The 22,500-nt window shown below is 40.0% G+C and overlaps 1 protein-coding gene across 1 annotated transcript in view; it reads right to left on the reverse strand.

Annotated features, from left to right (window-relative positions):
- LOC115217366 (protein DD3-3) overlaps positions 1-19,532 on the reverse strand; it is a 139,093-nt gene extending 119,561 nt beyond the window's left edge. Inside the window, exon 1 of the mRNA XM_029787043.2 lies at positions 19,189-19,532. Coding sequence (XP_029642903.1) covers positions 19,189-19,283 — 95 coding nt within the window. The 5' untranslated portion in view covers positions 19,284-19,532. The remainder of the gene's footprint in view (positions 1-19,188) is intronic.
- Positions 19,533-22,500: the final 2,968 nt, after the last annotated feature.

Consider the following 22,500-nt stretch of genomic DNA (forward strand, 5'->3'; position numbering starts at 1 on the left):
TAAATATAAGAATTAAGATCTAAAATTATCTCTATCAATAAATATATATGCACGTATAATAAAGACCTAATAAATTAATTATTCATTATTACTTATAAATATATTATATTATATATTATATTATATAAATATATTATATTATAGGCTGTCCACTTTTAATGGTCAGTCCTCTAAATTTTGTATGTAAAAAATTTTTAATCTTCAGATTTTTTTTAAATATGCTAGGCCACTGGTTTTAATTGATTAATATCAATTTCTACCTTTATTTAATTTTATTTATATATATATATAATATATATATATATATATATCATCATCGTTTAACATCTGCTTTCCATGCTGGCATGGGTTGGACAGTTCGACCAGGGTCTGGGAAGCCAGAAGCTGCACCAGGCTCCAGCCTGATCTAGCATTGTTTCTACAGCTGGATGCCCTTCCTAACGCCAACCACTCCGAGAGTGTTGTGGGTGCTTTTTTATGTGCCACCAGCACAGGGATCACGACTACAATTACCAGTTGAACGTGATTTGATTTGATATTGATGTACTTGACTCAATAGGTCTCCTCAAGCACAGCATGTCACCCTACAATCCAAGGAACTTTGGAGTGGGCTGGTTATGCGACACTGGTGTAGATTACAGCTGTGAACTCACTTTGGTGGTTCTCCTCATATTTTTCACTCTGATGAAGATCTGCTGCCTTAATTCAAATGCCCTATGGAGATGAAGGATTTTATTCTCACATTTATCTATAGATTGCATTATGGCAATCTGATCAGTAATCGCCGTAAGATATGTTGCGTCCCCTATTTTGTTATGTCATACTTTGTATTAAAAAATAAACTGTAAATGTGGTCCAATCAATGTCTTGGTTAATCTGTGGTTTTCTCCATTTTCTAATTATTTGCATTTACATATATATATATATATATATATATATATATAGGTAGGTAGGTACAATAAATTCAGGGTGAATACTTGATAAATGTAAGCACCTGTATATGCCAGCTAGTAGCAGAGGTGAGAGGAAGCTGCCGGACGAGATGGTGAAGATGCCAACGACCGCTCGGTTCAAAGTCTCCCTTGACCACAAATGGCCTGAACTCTTTACATGAACACCACCCTGTACATAACTCCATGTCCCCCTACATGGCCTTGCTTTTTGCTTTTTGAGCCAAAAAATTAACTAACTAACTAACTAAATGAAATAAAAAACAGAACATAAAGGATGTTGCGGTACACATGTTTCGAGCTTTATAAAACAACTTATTCTTACATCAATGTATAATCGACATAACAGATAGTTTAAAGCCCTCTTCGGCCACATGCAATTGCTACACCAAAGACTTGTATCATATTATGAAAGGTCTGAGAAAGAACATTTGGTATTATTTATAATGGTAGGTAAACTGAGTATCACTGAGAAAGTATGTTTGTAAATCTTCATAATCAAATAGGTGTACAGGGTATTATTGGACTCCAAAAATCCGTCCATACCGTTTTCTGAGGGCTTTAAACTATCTGTTATGTCGATTATACATTGATGTAAGAATAAGTTGCTTTATAAAGCTCAAAACATGTGTACCGCGACATCCTTTGTGTTCTGATTTTTATTTCATTTGATACATATATATATATATATATATACATATATATATATATATATGTATGTAGAAAGTTGAAATGGAACACACGAGTTGATAGATATATGGAAAAAAGTCAAGGTAGAAAATGCTAAAGTAACTTTATAAAAAACATTTCAGTACCGGTTTCAGTCATTGGGACTTTTCAACTGTAAGTATGGAGAACAATTAAATTTTGGAAAAATTAAAGGAAAAGTTTTCTAACAGAATATTTGCATAGTATTCAAATACAAGGAGCAGAGATAGATGGGCAGAAACAAGGAAAATGTCCCTTTTTTCCATATATACATACAGCCTGGTGCAGCAATCTGGCTCACCAGTCCCCAGTCAAACCGTCCAACCCATCCCAGCATGGAAAGCGGACATTAAACAATGATGATGATGATGATATATATATATATATATATATATATATAGGGCGGCAAGCTGGCAGAAACGTTAGCGCGCCGGGCGAAATGCTTAGTGGTATTTCATCTGTAGTTACGTTCTGAGTTCAAACTCCGCTGAGGTTGACTTTGCCTTTCATCCTTTCGGGATCGATAAATAAAGTACCAGTTACGCACTGGGGTCGATGTAATTGACTTAATCCCTTTGTCTGTCCTTGTTTGTCCCTGCTATGTTTAGCCCCTTGTGGGCAATAAAGAAAATATATATATATATTCACACACACACACATATATTATTTTGGTGGAATTTCTTGCTCCTCTGAGTTTTTCCTACGGGTGCAGAGGATCTTGAGGCAAGTTATGACTGAAAATGAATGATTCACACATCTATAAATAGGTTTCCTGGCACAGAGTATACTGAGGGGGGGGGATATGATAAAAGAGGGTGGGGAGAAAACAACGAGAAGAGGAAAGAAAGGAACTCAAAAAAGCAGAAAGAAGAAGAAAAAGGAAGAAAAGGAGAATAAGAAGAGAAGAATACAGTGGAAAGATTCAATAGGAAAATTGCAGGTAACTGGAAGAATGAGCTTTGGAACCAGTGACACATAAAGGTAGAAACATATGAATGAATAAATAGGTAAAAATAATGACAGAGGAATTAAAGTGAACAAGAGTGGGTGTGCCGCCGATTTAAACACAGTCAAAAATGAGAGAGTAATAACTGTGGTCGTAAGTAAATAAACAAGATTTAGAATAACCTAAGACTGATTTTAAGTAAATTAAATTTCAAGGTGCTTAGTTTGAGTCTATTTGAAATATGACAAAAGCTTTAAAATATCATTTTCTATCAGGTTTTGTCAATTTTATCACAACTGAAGTTGTATTGGTCCCATATTCGCTCAGAGCAAAAAATATGTTTGTCACCTTATTCTTTATGAGTTTCAAAAAAGGAATAATGCGAACATTTTTTTTGTTTTCACCTCCAGAAAAGTAATGAAACGTCAAAGTCAATCATATTGGTGTGTGTTTGTGTGTGTGTGTGTGTGTGTGTGTGTGTGTGTGTGTGTGTGTGTGTGTGTGTGTGTGTGTGTGTGTGTGTGTGTGTGTGTGTGTTGGTGTTGGTGTGTGTATACACGTACATACATAAATACATTCGTATGTGTGTGTGTGACTGACTACAAATACATAGAATTGAACACTGAGCATCATCATCATCGTTTAACGTCTGTTTTCCATGCTAGCATGGGTTGGACAGTTCGACCGGGGTCTGGGACGCCACGAGGCTGCACCAGGCTCCAGTCTGATTTGGCAGTGTTTTTACAGCTGGATGCCCTTCCTAATGCCAACCACTCCATGAGTGTAGTGGGTGCTTTTTATGTGCCACCGGCACCGGGGCCAGGGGAGGCTGGCTGCGGCCACGATTGGTTAGTGCTTTTTACGTGCCACCGGCACAGAAGCCAGTCAAGGCGGCGCTGGCATCGGCATCGTTTGGATGGTGCTTTTTACGTGCCACCAGCATGAAAAGTAAATAAATAAATAATTACAGAAATTAACGAACAATCATTTGATCCCATATTGTCGAGTTTGACATTTCTGCGGGTGAAAACGAAAGACAGGCAATAATGCAAAACCTAAAGAATCTTATGAACGTGGCATTAAACAGCTCAGTGACAGGTGAAAAGTCATAGAGAAGGATGATGACTATATTAATGATTAAATAAATCTGATATTTAGAAAATTACTAATTGTAAATGAGGGATATTCAGCAACAGTACTTTGGAGTAAATATTGTTTGCCAACATAACATGGCAGTCCTGGTTTAGGATGAATGTTGCTGTAATTTAGCCCCAGGAGACATCATCTCCAGCTGCCTATACGACCCGATCTGTATCCTTACATTTTTTTAACAAAGGAATCTAGCACCCCCACTCAGCTCAAAGCAATATCTGTGTATCGCGATTTCCGGGTCATTTCCCTTCATCAGCACAGAATAATTGTTCAGCCAGATACACAGATACTGTTTTGAGCTGAGTTGGGGGGGGGGGTAGATCCCCTTGTTTGAAAATATAAGGACACAGATCATGTTGTATAGCCAGCTGGAGACGATGTCTCCTGGGGCTAAATTACAGCAACATTCATCCTAAACCAGGACTGCCATGTTATGTTGGCAAATAATCTTTGCTACAAATCAGATATTGTTTGTTTTTCATTGTTCTATTGAACCTTAAAAAGTAGACAGAACTTTTGCTACAACCCGATATATATACTCTTTTACCCTTTTACTTGTTTCAGTCATTTGACTGCGGCCATGCTGGAGCACTGCCTTTAGTCGAGCAAATCGACCCCTGGACTTATTCTTTGTAAGCCTAGTACTTATTCTATCAGTCTCTTTTGCCAAACTGCTAAGTTACAAGGACATAAACACACCACCATTGGTTGTCAAGCAATATTGGGGGGGGGGCAAACATATACACACAAACATATACACACATATACACACACACATATATATATACATATATATATGACGAGCTTCTTTCAGTTTCCGTCTACCAAATCCACTCACAAGGCTTTGGTCAGCCTGAGACTATAGTAGAAGACACTTGCCCAAGGTGCCATGCAGTGGGAATGAACCCGGAACCATGTGGTTGGTAAGCAAGCTACTTACCACACAGCCACTCCTGCACCTTTTGCAAAAAATATTGAAGAAAAATATTGAAAAATATAATTAAAATGAAAGCAAAAACAAAATCATAGCAAATGGGATACTGTTTTGGGGGGATGGTCAGTCATTCAAAAAACAGCAATTGAGGGGTCAGTTATAATTAAATAAAATAAAAATAAGAAGTCTAAGTAGAAAAGTTGGAAATATTGGTTGGGATATAAAGTAATAAAAATATAATTACATAGACCAATATTAGGGAAGAGGTTATGAAAAATAATGAAAAGATAGGTTGTAAGTTCAGTTCCCAGTGGTACCATGTGTCCCTGAGCAAGATACTTTATTTCACATTGCTCTGGTCTACTAAGCTGGTAAGAATGAGTTGCACCTGTAATTCAAATGGCCAGCTCTGTCATGCTGAATCTCCCTGAGAACTATGTTAAGGGTACACATGTCTGTGGAGTACTCAGCCATTTGCATGTTAATTTCATGAGCAAGCTGTTCCATTGATCATATCAGCTGGGACCCTCGTCATCGTGACCGATGAGGCAAGTGAAATCAAAACCAAAATCAATGACTGGCATCCGTGCTAGCAAGGTGCAAAGAGCACCATACAAGTGTGTTTGTTGACAGAGCAGCTAACCAGCTTCTGTGCCAGTGGCACATAAAAGGCACCATTTGAGTGTGATCATTACCAGTGTCGCCTTACTGGCACTTGTGCCCGTGCTAGTAGGGTGCCAAGAGCACCATCCAAGCATGATCATTGCCAGAGCGGCTAACTGGCTTCCATGCTGGTGGCACGTTAAAGGGCAACATTCAAATGTGATCGTTACCAGCATCACCTTACTGGCACCTGTGCCGGTGGCATGTATAAAAAGATTCGAAAAAGATCATTGCCCGCCTAACTGGCCCCCGTGCCGGTGGCACGTAAAAAGCACCCACTACACTCTCGGAGTGGTTGGTGTAAGGAAGGGCATCCAGCTGTAGAAACTCTGCCAGATCACGATCATATATATATCTACTTATATATATATATATATATATATATATACACACATATATATACATATATATATATACATATATATATACACATACATATATATATATATACACATATATACACACATACATATATATATATATATACACATATAAACACATATACACACACATATATATATACACACACATATACATATACACACATATACACGCACACATATACACACACACACACACATATATAAATATATATATATATATATATTCTTTGTCTATCTCCTTAACTTCTAGGAGATTTTAGGTATAATTATACTAATGTGTCCATCTGTTCTAATTTAATTAAATTCTATGTCTTTGTGCAGCTGAAGATTGCTCTACATTTTGAATTGATGTAATGATTTCATTGTTCAATTAAATGGAGTTGCATGAAACGATCGTACTGTATTACCTCTTGATATCCTTGTTGCTTCTTTTGATTTTGATATATATATATATATATATATATATACTTTATTTTAAGCAGCAGAAAATCAACAAAATCTGTTACTCTGAGTTTCTCGTTGCCGTTCATCAGACAGTTTTTTGCCATTCTAGCAAAACTGTCTGATGAACGGCAACGAGAAACTCGGAGTAACAGATTTTGTTGAATTTTTTGCTGCTTAAAATAAAGCATATTACTCTACCACTGGTATTTGAGTACTCTTTTCTCCACCTTGTTTCACATTTATGTGTTTACTCCGGTATATATATATATATATATATATATATATATATATATATGCTACCATAATCCCATCGGAGCACATCACCTAATAAACCTTTAATGGATATTACCTGAAGATGTGGCAAAGTTACATAAAGACATTATTGCATAGTCTTATATAATCTTGCATGCCAAATTTTACGATGCAATGTGTTAATAATAAAATTGCTACTGAAACACATGTAGTAATACCGAAATTATCCATCTATTTCATATTGAGATCACACAACTTGATGGCCTTCACAACATTCCTAATAGAAATTGAATGTTATTTGCCTATCAATAGAAAACGCCTGTATTTGGTAACTGTAAAAGAGGCAGATAGATCAATAGGGATCATCATCCTTTAATGTCTGTTTTCCATGCTGGCATGGGTTAGACGGTAAGGTGTCAAGCTGGCAGAAACGTTAGCACGCCGGCCGAAATGCTTAGTGGTATTTTGTCTGCCATTACATTCTGAGTTCAAATTCCGCCAAGAATGACTTTGCCTTTCATCCTTTTGGGGTCAATAAATTAAGTACCAGTTACGCACTGGGGTCGATATAATCGACTTAATTCGTTTGTCTGTCCTTGTTTGTCCCCTCTGTGTTTAGCCCCTTGTGGGTAGTAAAGAAATAGGTTTGACCGGGACTGGTCAGCTGGAGAGCTGCACCAGGTTCCAATCTGATTTTGGCTTAGATTCTACTGCTGGATGCTCTTCTTCATGCCAACCACTCCAAGAGTGGAATGGGTGCCTATTACATGCCACCAGCACTGGCCACGGCTACGATTTCACTTGGCTTGACAGGTCTCCTCCTCAAGTACAGCAAATCGCCAAAGGTCCCAATCACTCATCATCACCTCTGTGAGATCCAACACCCAAAGATCATTCCTCACCAGGTCTTCCTGTGTCTACCTCTTCCACTGGTTCCCTCCACACTTAGAGGTCAACACTTCTTCACACAGCTGTCCTTGTCCATATGCATCACATGACCATACCATCATAGTTATCTTTTTGGCACACCACATCTGATGCCTCTTATGCCCAATTTTTCTCTCAAGACACTTATACTCTGTCGTACATGCACACTGACACTGCACCCCCAGCAAATCACACTAGCTTCATTTCTATCAGACCTTCACATGTCCTCAGTAGTCACAGCCATGTTTTACTGCCATGTAGCATGGCTGTTTGCACACAGGTATCATACAGTCTGCCTTTCACTCTGAGGGAGAGGCCCTTTGTTACTAACAGAGGTAGGAGCTCTCTGAACTTTGCCCAGGTTATTCTTATTCTAACAGCTACACTCTCAGAGCATCCACATCCATTGTTGACTTGGTCACCTAGGTAACAAAAGCTATCAACTACTTCTAGATATCCTTCATGGCATTTGACAAAGTCCATTTTCTGTGCAGTTCTAGTGTTTGTCTTACCGATACATCTGCCATACACAAAGGCTACTTTCTCTGTTAAACTTCCTCTGATATTGCTGTACCCCTTATGTGTTCACAGCTTGCATCAAGTACACATTATCAAGTTTCTACATACACCTTTTCTACATATCAAACAGGGTCATCTCCTTGAAGGGATTTGTGATTTGTCTGTTTTCCTACTTACTAAGACTTACTAAGACCTTGGTCTTTACTAAATTGACTTTAAGGCCCTTTGATTTTAGACCTTGCTTTCACACCTGAAATTTTTTCTCTAGTACTGGTAGTGATTCTGCTAGAAGAAAATGGTCATCAGCATAAAGGAGCTCCCAGGGGCAACCTGACTTAAATTCCTTTGTTATTGCTTGGAGGACTATGATGAACAAGAGAGGGCCAAGAAGTGATACTTGTTCACTGAATTCCTCGATATACTTCTTACCAACCCTCACCTTACTGACAACATCCCTGTACATGGTTTGTACAGCTCTCACCAGCCACTCTTTTATCCCTATTTTTTGCAATGACCATCAGATAAGGGAGTGGAGGACCCTGTTAAAGGATTCCTCCATGTCAACAAAAACCAAATACAGAGGTTTATTTTTGGCCAAGTACTTCTCTTGCGGCTGCTTTACTAGGAATATAGCATCAGTGGTGCTTCTGCTTAGCACAAACCAAACTGCATCTCATCAAGATTAACCCTCTCCCTAATTAGTTGGGCTATGACCTTCTCACTAACTTTCATCACCTGATCCAACAAATTGATACCCTCGTAATTATTTCAGTCTAAGGCACCACCTTTACCTTTGTAGCAGTTGACTATGTCATTAGGTATGACTCTTTCATGTCCCACCTGATTAACTATATGGGTGACAAGACCATAACCCCACACTACCAGATATTTTTAAGCATCTCAACAGTGGTTCCTGAAGGGCCAAGGGCTTTCCCCATCTTCATATCCTTCATAGCTTTATCTACCAACCTACTGTCTATTCAGATTGCTTGTCCCTCTGCTGGACCCACATTAGGCAGACTCTCCTTCTCCCATTAGTTTTCCACGCTGGCAAGGGTTGGACAGTTTGACTGGAGCTAACCAGCTGAAGAGCTGCCAGGTTCCATGTCTGTTTTGGCAGGATTTCTTTGGCTGGATGCCCTTTCCTAACAATATATATTGGATCATCCTTTAAATAATGGGGTTCTTTTATACTTCTTTTATTTTTTTATCTAAAATATACTCTCCTTCAGTGACATCACAACTCATTTATACAGCAGAGTGAACTGGAGCAACATGAAATAAAGTGTCTTGCTCAAGAACACTACATACAGCCCGGTCTGGGAATCAAACTCACAACCTCATAATCGTAAGCTTGATGCTCTAACCACTGAGCCATGCATCTTCACACACACACAGATAGATAGATAGATAGATAGATAGATAGATAGATAGATAAAACTTACTTGGAAGTGGATGCATGGCGTTGGATCATAAAATAACAAAATAATATATAAAACGTATACATATATACATACATATATGTACATACCTACATCTATATGTGTATATACATGCATATAAGGGTACAGGACACCAAAGAAACGTCGAACACAATGAGAAACAAAAACATAAAAACAAAACCATGGAAACGGACTTTTTTCAAACAATGAAAAAACAGAGTACAAGACATACAACACAAGGAAAATTTCCCTTCTTCAGCTGCCACTGCTTCATTTCCTTCATGTTTCAAAGGTAGAGGCAAGACGCAACTTCGTTGAAACAGTCCTTCCCACAAAGCAAATTAAATGAAATTTGGGATTTTTTGCAGAGGGGTAAAAGTGGTACACATAGATAGATAGATATAGATTTAGATACAACTGTTGCTATTGAAATATGGTTTACATTTCTCTAGGATCTTCCACTTTATGCTGCGCTCGGTGGCACTTTCAAAAACCAAACATGTTTGGCCAGGGTTGTGGCATTACATCTCTCTGAGATGTTGAAGGAGGACTTGTGGTTGTTATAGCAGGCTCTGAAAGGGCTTTCAGTTACTCCAATGTACTTTCGCACATTCAGTTGCCCATTTGATCCTATTGCTGTTATCTCCACCTCATATAAAACAGTCTCCATGTTAGTGACCGTTCAGTGGACATGTTGTATTGTCCCTACATGAGAATCTTGTTTGTCTCAGGTGTGGATCTACCTACTAAATTTTTTTTTACATTCGGTGCACAGCTAAAAGAAATTCTCAAGGTGTACCTATTGAATATTTTGTAGAAACTATTTGTACAGGGGGAGTGCTTATCTACTAAGCTAAGAAAAATCATATCTACTCAGGGTTCACACTTAAAGAGAAGGGCTGTGTGAACCACAACACTTTCCGGTGGCGCTTTCTCTTGTGGGGTTAGGCCCTGGCGTATAACTACTTCTATCCTTGAAACCACTACTAGCCAGAACTTCATATAAATATATAAATATACACACATATATATATAAATATATATATATATATCCATACACACACACACACACACACATATATACATATATATATATCCACATACACACACATATACATATATACACATATATATATATCCACATACACACACATATACATATATACACATATATATATATATATATATCCACATACACACACATATATATATACACACACATATATATATATCCATATACACACATATATGCATACATATATACACACACACACACACATCTATACATTGTAATAGTAAAGTACAATCCGGGAATGCAAGTGCAGGAAGTTAGTAATCTTTGAGCAAGTGTGTAATTAAAATACATCACAAAAGGTGGAGAATATAAGATAAAACTAGTTTAATAATAGTTTAAGTCACACATCTCCTTAAGATTAAAAAAGAATTTTGATTAGCAGACAGTCATGGTTTAGCAACTAAAATAAAGCTGTGTGGTAAGTAGCTTCCTTACCAACTACATAGTTCCGAGTTCAGTCCCACAGCGTGGCACCATGGGCAAGTGTCTTCTACTTTAGCCCCGAGGTGACCAAAGCCTTGTGAGTGGATATGATAGACGGAAAACTGAAAGAAGCCTGTTGTATCATCATCATCATCATCATCATCATCGTTTAACGTCCGCTTTCCATGCTAGCATGGGTTGGACGGTTCAACTGGGGTCTGGCAAGCCCGAAGGCTGCACCAGGCCAGTCAGATCTGGCAGTGTTTCTACAGCTGGATGCCCTTCCTAACGCCAACCACTCCGAGAGTGTAGTGGGTGATTTTATGTGCCACCGACACAGGTGCCAGACGAGGCTGGCAGACGGCCACACTCGGATGGTGTTTTTTATGTGCCACCGACACAGGTGCCAGACGAGGCTGGCAGACGGCCACGCTTGGATGGTGTTTTCTTGTGTGTCACCGGCACAGGTGCCAGACGAGGCTGGCGAACGGCCACGCTCGGATGGTGTTTGTTACGTGCCCTCAGCACGGAGGCCAGTCGATGCGGTACTGGCTACGGTCACGTTCGGATGGTTTTCTTATGTGCCACCGGCACTGGTACCACAAGGATACAAATTCCATTGATGTTCATCTATTTTGATTTGGTTTGATTTGATTTGATTTGATTTGATTTGATTTTCACTTGCCTCAACAGGTCTTCACAAGTGTCACAAGAAGGAAGGTATGCACAGGTGGACTGACTATGTCCCAGGTAGGGGCCACAGGTTATGGCTTCACTAGTCTTGCCGGGTCTTCTCACGCACTGCATACTTCATATATATATATATATATAGTTGAAATTTACCGAAAAACAAAAGACGAAGGTAGGTCTATAAACAACAAGCAGGTGTATTAGTTTAACACTCGGGAAGGTGAGAAAGTCTTTTAGGTTTTGAGCCTACGCTCTTCAGCAGAAAGGAACACAAGGAAATAAACAGGGAGAGAATAAAAAAACTTGCGGATGTAGCGGTCAATCATGTATATGTTTGTGTGTCTGTGTTTGTCCCTCCACCATCGCTTGACAATCAATGTTGGTGTATTGACGTCCCCATAACTTAGTGGTTTGGCAAGAGAGACTGATAGAATAAGTACTAGGCTTAGAAAAATTAAGTCCTAGGGTCGATTTGTTCAACTGAAGGCAGTGCTCCAGCATGGCCGCAGTCAAATGACTGAAACAAATAAAAGAATAAAAGGATAAAAGAATATCTTTTGTGTTTTATCTTGTTTCACTCATTAGACTGTGGCCATTCTGGAGCAATGTCTTGATGAATTTTTAGTCGAATGAATTGACCCTGGTACTTTATTTTAAGCTTAGTACTTGTTCTTATCAATCTTTTTTGCCAAAGTACTATGCTAAAGCAACGTTAAAACACCAACATTCATCATCATCATTGTTCGACTGTGGTCGAGACAATGGAATTTACTGTTATACCAGACTTTACGGTCGATCATGGCATTACGGAGGTCCTGTTGCTGGATGCCTGTATCCCTGAAGATTACATCAGGGTAGGAGAGTGTGCGCCCTCTGGTATCACGAGCAGATGGCTTCCAGAGGAGAAGAGTAGAAATTACCTCGTTTTCAGCTCTACAACAATGTCCAGCAAACTGGACTCTCCTACCTTTCACAAGAGATGATACAGGTGGTAATTTCCCATATATTTGTACTTTGGTTGGATGACGCTTCCACGAGAGATTTTGAGCTCTCATAAAACACCAACAGCCGCTGTCAAGCAATGGTGGGGGACAAACACGGACACAGACAGACAGACACACACACACGGATACACACAGGGACAGACATATGCTTGTAAATGCAAAATCTTTCCCAGGGGAAGAATGTACAACTGAACATAAGTACTTGTACTTACTTGTGGCAACATTCACCCTGGGTGGGTTGAGTCGGTTTCTTCCACCACCCTTTAGGCATTGTATTCGCCATTGAGAATTCATGGAAGAAGTTTTGTGGGAATATGTGGATTTGACAAGCGGTCCCCAACAAACCCACATGTAGAGACATCCTGTTTGCCACAGATAGTCCACAGACGCAGGGACAGAACGACCGAGGAGCCGCCGGTTGCTGAAACAGGCACTCCGAGGATTTTCACCAGAGCCCCGTCTGCCATGTTGTGGCCCTAATACCACTCAGTGTCAGACCAATCCGCCTTGGGTGGCCCTTACAGGAGCTGAACATAAGCTAGTGATTATTGACTTTAAGCTTAGGTCTAGAAAGATCCTGTGATGCAAGCCAATATGGAAAGGAGACTGTGGGAACTCAAAGACCCTGCAAATGGGTAGAGATGTAGAGATGTAAAGATGTACTCAATGAGGCCTTTGATGAGAAGGAGGGAGAGATAGAACCATACGGCAACTGATTTTCTACAGGACAATCAGACCAAATTTGTAGTTGAAGCAAAGCCTCTACCAGACCAAGGGTAATGCTGTGAGGGCCATAAAAGAGAAGTGACCGAGCTGGTCAGAGCAGGAAAAAGGGGGTAGTAGCAAAGAATCATATCAGAAGACTAAAAGGGAGGCTAGACGTCAGGTCTGTCTAGCTAGGGTAGAAGCAGAGTTGAAGAGGTTTGCCAATGTCCTACAGCATGAAGATCAGAGACTTGAAGTGTTCTGGACTGCTGGACAGTGGGTCAGTGAGAATCAAGATATTGTAGGAGAGAAGTGGGTGTGGGTGGATGATGATTGCCCTTAGTGATGTGGACAAGAAAGGGGTGTGGAAAAGTTACTACGTGAGACTGTCGAATGTAGTGAATGAAAGGGATAAAAGGATCTCCCTCATGTGAGCCCAACAGAGGGACCAGCTATCCGAGTGGACAGCAGTATGGTAGATGAGGCAATTAAAACCATGAAAACCAGGAAAGCTCCTGGTCCATCCGGAATCACATGGTAGGATACGGGCTGGTCACCAAGATTCTGAGTTCGATTCCAGGCAGTGACCTGAATAATAATAATACGGATTTTTGTCAGTGAACAGGTCGCGGTCTTAAAGCGACGAAAATATTTTGACAAATTAAACTTAAATGTTGAAGTGAATCGAACGTTTTTTGTGTGTTTCTTAAATGGCTTACAAACACCTTCCACGCTGCAATTGTTTTCGTTTCAGCACACGATCTCAGATCAGGTCACTTGCTATGCAAGTACATCTCCGTAATAATAATAATAATAATAATAATATCGAAAAAATACCTTCGGAATGAGAACCCAGGTTTGAAATTTCCCCCAAGACACCTGATGAAGGCTGGAGGGTATATCAGCCAAAACGCTGTGTTAACAACAAACAAGATGAGGACAAATATCCGTCAAATGTAAATAATGAACATAATTCCTCATTTCTTAAATATAGAGCTCTATGTCACCCACATTGTTAATTAGATCATTCAAGGTGTAACATCCAATCACTAGCATAGCAACATAATTGTTAGCTGCTACGCAGGTGAGGGTGATGCATTGGACAGAAGCAACTATAGAGGCATCAGACTCCTGGACCAGGTGATGAAAATTACAGAGAGAGTTATTGTCCAATTAATTCAGAGCAGAATGAGGCTAGACGAAATGCAGTTCAGCTTCGTCTGGGGAAGAAGCACCACTGACACTATTTTCACGGTCAGGAAACTGTGAGAGAAGTACTTAGCTAAAAATAAACCATTATACCTGGCATTCGTTGATCTAAAGAAAGCCTTCGACAGAATTCCCTGCTGTGCAATATGGTGGGCTCTGAGGAGACTAGGGATTGACCAGTGGCTGGTGAAAGCTGTACAGGCCATGTACAAAGACACCGTCATTAATGTGAGAGTTAACCATAAGTATAGCAAAGAATTTGGTGTACAGATAGGGGATCATCAAGGCTCAGTCCTTAGTCCCCACCTTTTCATCATTGCCCTTCAGGCCATAACAGAGGAATTCAAGAATGGCAGCACCTGGGAACTACTGTATATGCTGATGATCTTGCCCTCATAGCAGATTCCATATCAGAGCTAGTTGAGGAATTCCAGGTGTGGAAGCAAAACCTGGAATCTAAGGCCCTTAAGGTTAACTTAGCAAAGACTAAGGTCTTAGTAAGCAAGAAAACTGTCAAGACCCTACCCCCACCTCATGTAGGTGACCCTATTTGATTTGCAGGAAAGATGCAGGCAGGAACTTCATACGGTGTACCCAATGCAAGCTATGGGCACACAAGATGTGCAGTGGAATAATAGGAATGTTATCAGAGAAGATGGTTCTCATATGCAGAAAATGCACAGGATCCATAACAACTTTAGAGACTCAGTAAATAGATTCTCTCAAATAGCTTGGTGGCTCATTAGAGGTTGTAGATCATTTCTGCCACCTAGGGGACCAAATTCGTAGTGGGGGAGAATGCACGGAGATTGTAATAGCTAGAATAAGAATAGGATGCCAGAAATTGAGAGAGCTGCAACCTCTGTTGGCCATGAAAGGTTTCTCTCTCTGAGTGAAAGGAAGATTGCAATTCTACATGGTTGTGAGACGTGGGCCCTGAATGCAGAGGATGTGTGAAGGTTAGAAAGGAACGGGGTTTGTATACTCCACTGGATGTGTGGTGTATGTGTACATGTTTAACAGTGTGCCAGTATTTTGGGAGAGGAGTTAGGCATAAGAGGAATTAGAGGTAGAGTGCAAGAGACTGCACTGGTTTGTTCATGTGATGTGGATGGATGCTGACAGCTCCATAAAGAAGTTCGGATATCTCATAGTAGCTGGATCACGTGAAAGTGGGAGACCCAGGAAGACATAGGATGAAGTACTGAAGATCAACTTCAGGGAGCTGAACCTTTCAGGTGAGATGACAAAGGACCAGGAGGGGTTAACGCTGATACCTTTGGTGATCTAAAGTAGTCCTGGCAGTGCCATGGAAAATGCCCATGTGGTGTCACGTAAAAGCGACCTGCACACTCTGTGAAAAGGGTTGGCATCAGGAAGAATAGAAACCATGCCAAATTAAACTGGACTGGTGCAGCTTCCAGTTTGCAAGCCCTGGTCAAACTGTCCAACCCATGCCAGCATGGACAATGGACGTTAAATAATGATGATGATGATGTGTGTGTGTGTATGTGTGTGTGTATACAATAGGTTTCTTTCGACCAAATCCACTCATCACAAGGTCTTGGTTGGTCTGAGGCTAATGTAGAAGACACTTGCCCAAGGTGCCACGCAGAGGAATTGAACCTGGAACTGTGTGGTGGGGAAGCAAACTTCTAACAACAAAGTCATGCCATACACACACACACACACACACACACAGACAGACAGAGACATATGTATATATTACACACACACACACATATTATACACACACATATGTATTAAACACACACTCACATATATTACATACATGCACACATACTTTGCCCGGTGCCACTGTATCATTCCTCTCTGCTTGCTTTCCCCGACCTGTCTGTCCTACTCACATGCCTTGACTCACTCTATTATTGACATCTGCTAACCCCTGACCTCGGTGTTCCACCCACACATAACAAGAAAACTTTTCCCTCACCCGACCCCAACAAACCAATCTACATCCCCCACTCTCTCTCTCTCTCTCTCTCTTCTTCTCCTGCACTTCCCTCAGGTTGGGCAACCATGTATTTTCTTTGCAGTAGCACACCTGTTTCTGTTTTCATTCCTAATCTTTCTCTCTCCGGCCAGGTAACCTTGTGCTTCCTCTTCTGCAAGACACCTTTATCTGTCTCACTATAACCTTTCCATCATCACCTCCTCCAATGGCTCCCCACCCTCTTGAAGGTTTTTGCCTTGCAAGGTATTTGGTGACCCTGTCAGTGCAGATGCCACTTAAAAGCACCCAGTCCACACTGTAAAAGGGTCAGCATTTCGAAGGGCATCCAGCTGTAAAAACCTTGCCAAAATTGACCTTGCCTGTGCTTGGGCCACATAAAAAACACTAAATCCACTCTGCAGAGTTGTTGGTGTTAGGAAGGACATCTAGCAGTAAGAATCCTGCCAAAACAGTCACCGGCTCTTGTGGTACCGTCCCACCCATGCTAGTATGGAACACGAATGTTAAATGATGATGATGATGATGATGATATATATGCACACACACACAATATGTAGGTGAACTTCCATAAGTGTTTTTTCACCTATTTTCTTTTTTAATAGTTTTATTTAATTATATTTTAAATTAATAAACATTACATCTTGACAAGTCGTACTTGTTTCAACATTTCGTAACAGCCCCATGAAATTTGATAAAAGTGAAATAGTATTCCTATGCACAACAGGTCGCATTTCTCATTTTTATCTTCAGGCCATCATACGCACGGTGGCAAAAGTATACCTGAACGAAGATGTTCCAGCCGGGATCATTCTGTCGTTCTATTCCATCCATCGGCCAGAATAGGACAACGGTGTAGTTATTTGTCCATTTAAAAAAAATTTTTATGTAAAAAGTCAGTACGACACGATTTACGAGTGAATTGGCTGCTATTTCTAGCAGGCTAGGCTACCAAATAAGTAGCAACTTTGTTTGGTTTATTGCAGCGATAGTATATAGTGGTGGCGATGGTGAGTGGTGGCGATGGTGAGTGGTGGCGATGGTGAGTTGTGACTGAGGAGTGCTTCTAGCGCGCGCACACGCGCACACACACGTTTCTTAGCGCGCGGAACCTCGGAAGTAGTAGTAATTCATACACACACACACACGTACGTACATACATGATTAAAAGTATGTAATATAATATAATATAATTCTATTCGATATCAGTCCTTGGCTGGTATTTTAGTTGACTGGGAAAGCCTGAAGGGCAAAGCTGACCATGGCAGGATCCGAAAGTCCCTAATTGCCTTTTCTACTAGTCTACCTCTTGGTACATAACGTGTCTGTGTTTAAAAATGTTACAGAGAGGCACAGAACACGAGTCTGCTGGGCGAAGGGCAAGCAATAAAATCTCCGTCTTTCTCTTTCTTGGTTACTGAAAACAAACAGTAAACAATTTGTTTTCTGTTGACAACACGGCTGAAAGGCAAGCAGTAAAACGTCCCGCTTTCATAGTCGACCATATTTCGTTTTGTCCCTCTGTTTTGCGCTTCCTTCTCGAAAATAATAACATACTAACAAAATAACATCACTGCTCTTACTATGATTGAGAAATAACAGTAAAAAATGTGTTTTCCTTCAACTTTATTTCTATTGACCACTTCAGACTAAGAAATGAAGGAATGCGAAATATAAGTAAATATACAATGACTCCGGCGAAAATTACCAATAATCAATTATAAATTACACAAAAGTTTTTCTATTGTGGAAAAACAGTAAGGCATAGAGTGAATGCGTTGCATACATAGACCCTTCGCCCCTGAAGTCTTCTATTATATAATTCCAGTCACATATTAGATATAATACAGGTTAGCAGAGAAATCGAGGCTGGAAAACGAAAGGAAAATTTGATCTCGGCGAGATTTGAACTCAAAACTTGAAATATTGAGATCCTGCAAAATAGATCACCAATCCATAAATCATTTTCCTATTTTATATCAAAATAGGAGAGAAAAAAACCTAAATACCTATTATATACATACATATACACACAGAAGTGTGTATGGGGTATCTGGGTAGGGTAGAACCTTTGGCAGGGTAACACTTGGTGCGCTTCGGAGTAGTTCGTCCGCTTTGGTCCTCACCAAACACCCATCTCTCACCCGTGGCCGCTCGAAGTTGTCTGCTTACAACAGCGGCCACAACCCGAGCAGTGGCCTTCATAGGCCGACTTACACCTTGGTGAGGGTACCCAACGGCTCTCAAATCCTCGTTGAGCTACGGTTTGTCTACACAAACATATACGACATGTATGTACGTAGGTATATGAGCGTTGCTAATGTTTGTTTTTAAGTCGTTAAAGTGAAAATAATTTAACATTAAACTGAAGCATTACTCAATACTTGTTATAGAGTACATATACATTTTTTCAAGAGCAGTGGTGATAGTAACTTCGAAGTTCCAGTCTGCTAGGCTTCGTTGGACTGTCCGAAAATTCGAAATCGCTGTCGTCTTTCTTGTAGAATTTGAACCTCGCCTAGGTCGACATGCTGAGTCAGACGACAAAAAAAGAAAATATCAAGTCGTGTTTTTAGATCGATTTTATCGAATCTCCTGGAGTCTTTGTGTCGTAGCCTGCGCAGATATTTTTCATCTGTGTGTATGCTTATGTGTAGATAAATAGAGAGATAGTGTGCAAGACAAAGACAGGCACACAATGGGAGAGCGGAAAAGAGAGAGAAAGAATAAGAGAGAGAGTGTTCTATTGGACAAAAGTTTGATGAGGGTTGGGGAAAAAATGTCACTTACCTGGGGTTATGGAGATATATATCAGCTTCGATGAGTAAAATGCCTGACAAGACCACCACCAACTGACATATAAACCCATATCGCTTCGTTTCCATTTACACGAAATAAATGTCTCGTTTAAGTCCTTCTCTCTCTCTCTCCCTTTGTTTATCTATTGAAGTGTGGTCCTTCCTTCATTTTTATCTTATCTCTATTGCATTTAACTCAAATCTTTTCTTTCTTCCTCCTTTCTTTCTTTAGTTTTCCAATGACGCATTTAAAAAAGAAAAAAGACTTTTATCCACGCAATTTCCTTTTCTCTTTCATTCCACCCTCAGGAGGGTGTGTGAGATCAAACTATTCAATAGGTAGTTCTCTCTCTCTCTCTCTCTCTCTCTCTCTCTCTCTGTCGCCTTCTCTCTTTGTATATATATATAACAGGAGTGTACATAAAAGTGTATATTTGGCATAACACCACCCCACCTCCCTATCAAATTCTCGGTGGCTAAACATGTGTGTAAGCTCAAGCATGGCTGTGTGAGTAACAAGGTCACTTCGCAACTATCTTGTTTCGGGTTCAGTCCCTAACTATGCGGGATTTTGAGCAAGTGTGTTCTTCTAATAGTGAATAACACTGGACAAGCATTTTTTTCTATTTTCTGTCGCATGAGATTTTTTTACTGATTCTGTTGTGTTTTGTTTGTTTGTTATTTTTGTACTAATTTCAAATTTGTAATCGGTTTTGCTCTCTACTTTTCTTGCAATTTGAAAATACGTTTATAGTGTTTATACATTTATAGTTAAACTGGACATATTGAGATACATATACATACATCCTACTTAAAAAGAATCAACAATTTTTTTATTCTTTGTTGTTTTTTTTCAGATCTGATCCTGCATGGCTTCTTCAAGTAGACACAGATGTATGTGTGCTGTGTGAGCAATCCTGGTGGCTTCACACTTATTCGTCAAAGACGCAATATCCCTTTGTATGTGAGACGAGCTTGGGAATTCCCAAGACAAAAAATAGGCCCCTCATGTTGTGTCATAACTGTGAGGAAATGCTTCGTGACTGGACGAAAGGAAAACGAAAGGGCTTTCCGTTTGGAGTCCCTATGGTTTGACAGGAGCCCAAGGGCACACAAGTAACTGTTTTTCTTATACAGTCAACGCAAAAACATCAGCCAGAAAGACAGGTGAAAAATATATTATTCTAATATTCCTTCTTCAGCAATTTGACCTATTATACACTGTGAGACACACCCGATTCCAATTTTCCTTGGGTTTACCTCTTCCGAAGACGAAGCTAGCAAACGAGAGTACGAGAATGATAACGAAGATCAAGAAATTACATGAAAATTCCAAGACCCTTCTTCTGGTACCGAAAAATCAATTCTTCAACAGTTTAGCTAAATAATTCAATGCGTGATTTTGAACTCTCCAACTCTCCAACTCTGCAGCCGAGATTCTAGCGTCCTGACTGCAAGAAAAACATCTACTTGACCAAACTGCAAAAGTTTCTTATTTTCGAAGCCGGGACCATATTTTTGTGTGATTTATTTATTTATTTATTTTCAGAAGAGAAACGCCTTGTTTACTTCCACAACGTTTCTGGTCTTCTCCGGCAATTAGGAATCTCTTCGCACACTTCAACTGATTGGCGACTATTTTTAAATAGTTCTAGGTGCATATTAAAGTAAGTTCTACACAATGGTAATGTTTATGAAGCTGTTCCAGTTGGACACAAGAAGAATACAGTGACTTAAGAATGGTTATTGACCAACTAAAATATGATTTGTGTAGATTTGAAAATGGTCGATTTCCTCCTCAGCCAACAGAATGGTTTTACGAAGTGCCCTTGCTATCTCTGCATGTGGGACAGCCGAGCTCAAGAGAAACACTGGACTCAGAAGAAATGGTCCATTCGTGAGACTCTGGTAGCGAGTATACCAAATATTGTGAATGATCCAACTGTCAGTCGAGAAACAATTATTTTCCCCCACCATTCCATATAAAGCTAGGCTTCATGAAGCAAGTCACTAAAGCATTTAATACTAATAGCGAACGTTTTCAACATATAGTCACTGCATTTCCTGATTTGTCATTCGAGAATATCAAAGCAGATCTCAGATTTGTGCCCTTGTATATGAGAAGGGGTTTGGGCTCAGTGGTTAGGGCAGTGGACTCGCGGTTTCGATTCCCAGACCGGGCGTTGTGAGTGTTTATTGAGCGAAAACACCTAAAGCCCCACAAGGCTCCGGCAGGAGGTGGTGGCGATCCTTGCCACAACTTTCTCTCACTCTTTCTTCTGTTAGCTCAGTGGCTGACAGTAGTCGCAGTTCAATTCAGGAATTGTTTATGGAATTTGCGTAGGCGTTATACTGAAAGACATTAGTGACAAAGTTAAGGGGTGGAAGGTGGAGAAGTAGAAGAAGAAGATGACGATGTTGATGATGATGATGATGAAGAAGAAGAAGAAGAAGAAGGAGAAGGAGAAGATGGTGGTGATGATGGTGGTGATGATGATGACGACGATGATGATGATAATGATGATGATGAAGAAGAAGAGGAAGAAGAAGAAGAAGAAAAAAACAGAGAAGGGAGAATATGAATGGGTGTAAGTATAGCTTTGATGGGGCTGATTAGTAATGGATTCTATGGAGTGTAATATTTGTGTGTGTATATATTTCTTTTATTCTAAAGTTGAGGTATATTAATTGTTTGTCGTAGACCCGTTAAGAAGTGGCTTGTATTTTGTAATAAAGAGATTTTCTTTACTTATTCGTTGTCTCGAGGTTGTATCGTCCCTAAATTGGTAGAGGGGGAAAATTCTGAAGTTTGGTGTTTTTTTGTTGGCGCAAGTATCTACGTGTTGGCTAAAAGCTATTTTTCTGTTTTGGGGAATTTTTATCTGGGATCTATGCAGGGCCATTCGTTTACGCAAACCATTTTTTGTTTGGCCTATGTACTGCTCTTGACACCCGGAGCAGGTTAGTGAGTATATTAGGTTCTCCGAAGCACATATGAAGTTGCTTTTCACTGTAAACCGTTGTCCCTGTTTGAAGGAGAACTCTGATCCCTCAATTAGATAGTCGCATATCCCGCAATTGGGTCTTCCACATTTTTTTACTGTCGGCTTCTGTGTTGAAGAGTGAATTCGGGCTTGTGTAAGGAGACTTTTCATGGATCTAGGCTGTCTTTTGCTTTTTATGATCGTGTGTGTTTGGAGGATTGTGTTCATTCTGTGGTCTTTTTTTAGGAGGGGTATGTTGTGGAGGATGGTGTCGAAGGCTTCGTTATTGAGAGGGTTGTGTGTGGAGATGTATGGTAAGG

Source organism: Octopus sinensis, linkage group LG1 (genome assembly GCF_006345805.1).
Source record: "Octopus sinensis linkage group LG1, ASM634580v1, whole genome shotgun sequence".
NCBI classification, from domain to species: domain Eukaryota; kingdom Metazoa; phylum Mollusca; class Cephalopoda; order Octopoda; family Octopodidae; genus Octopus; species Octopus sinensis.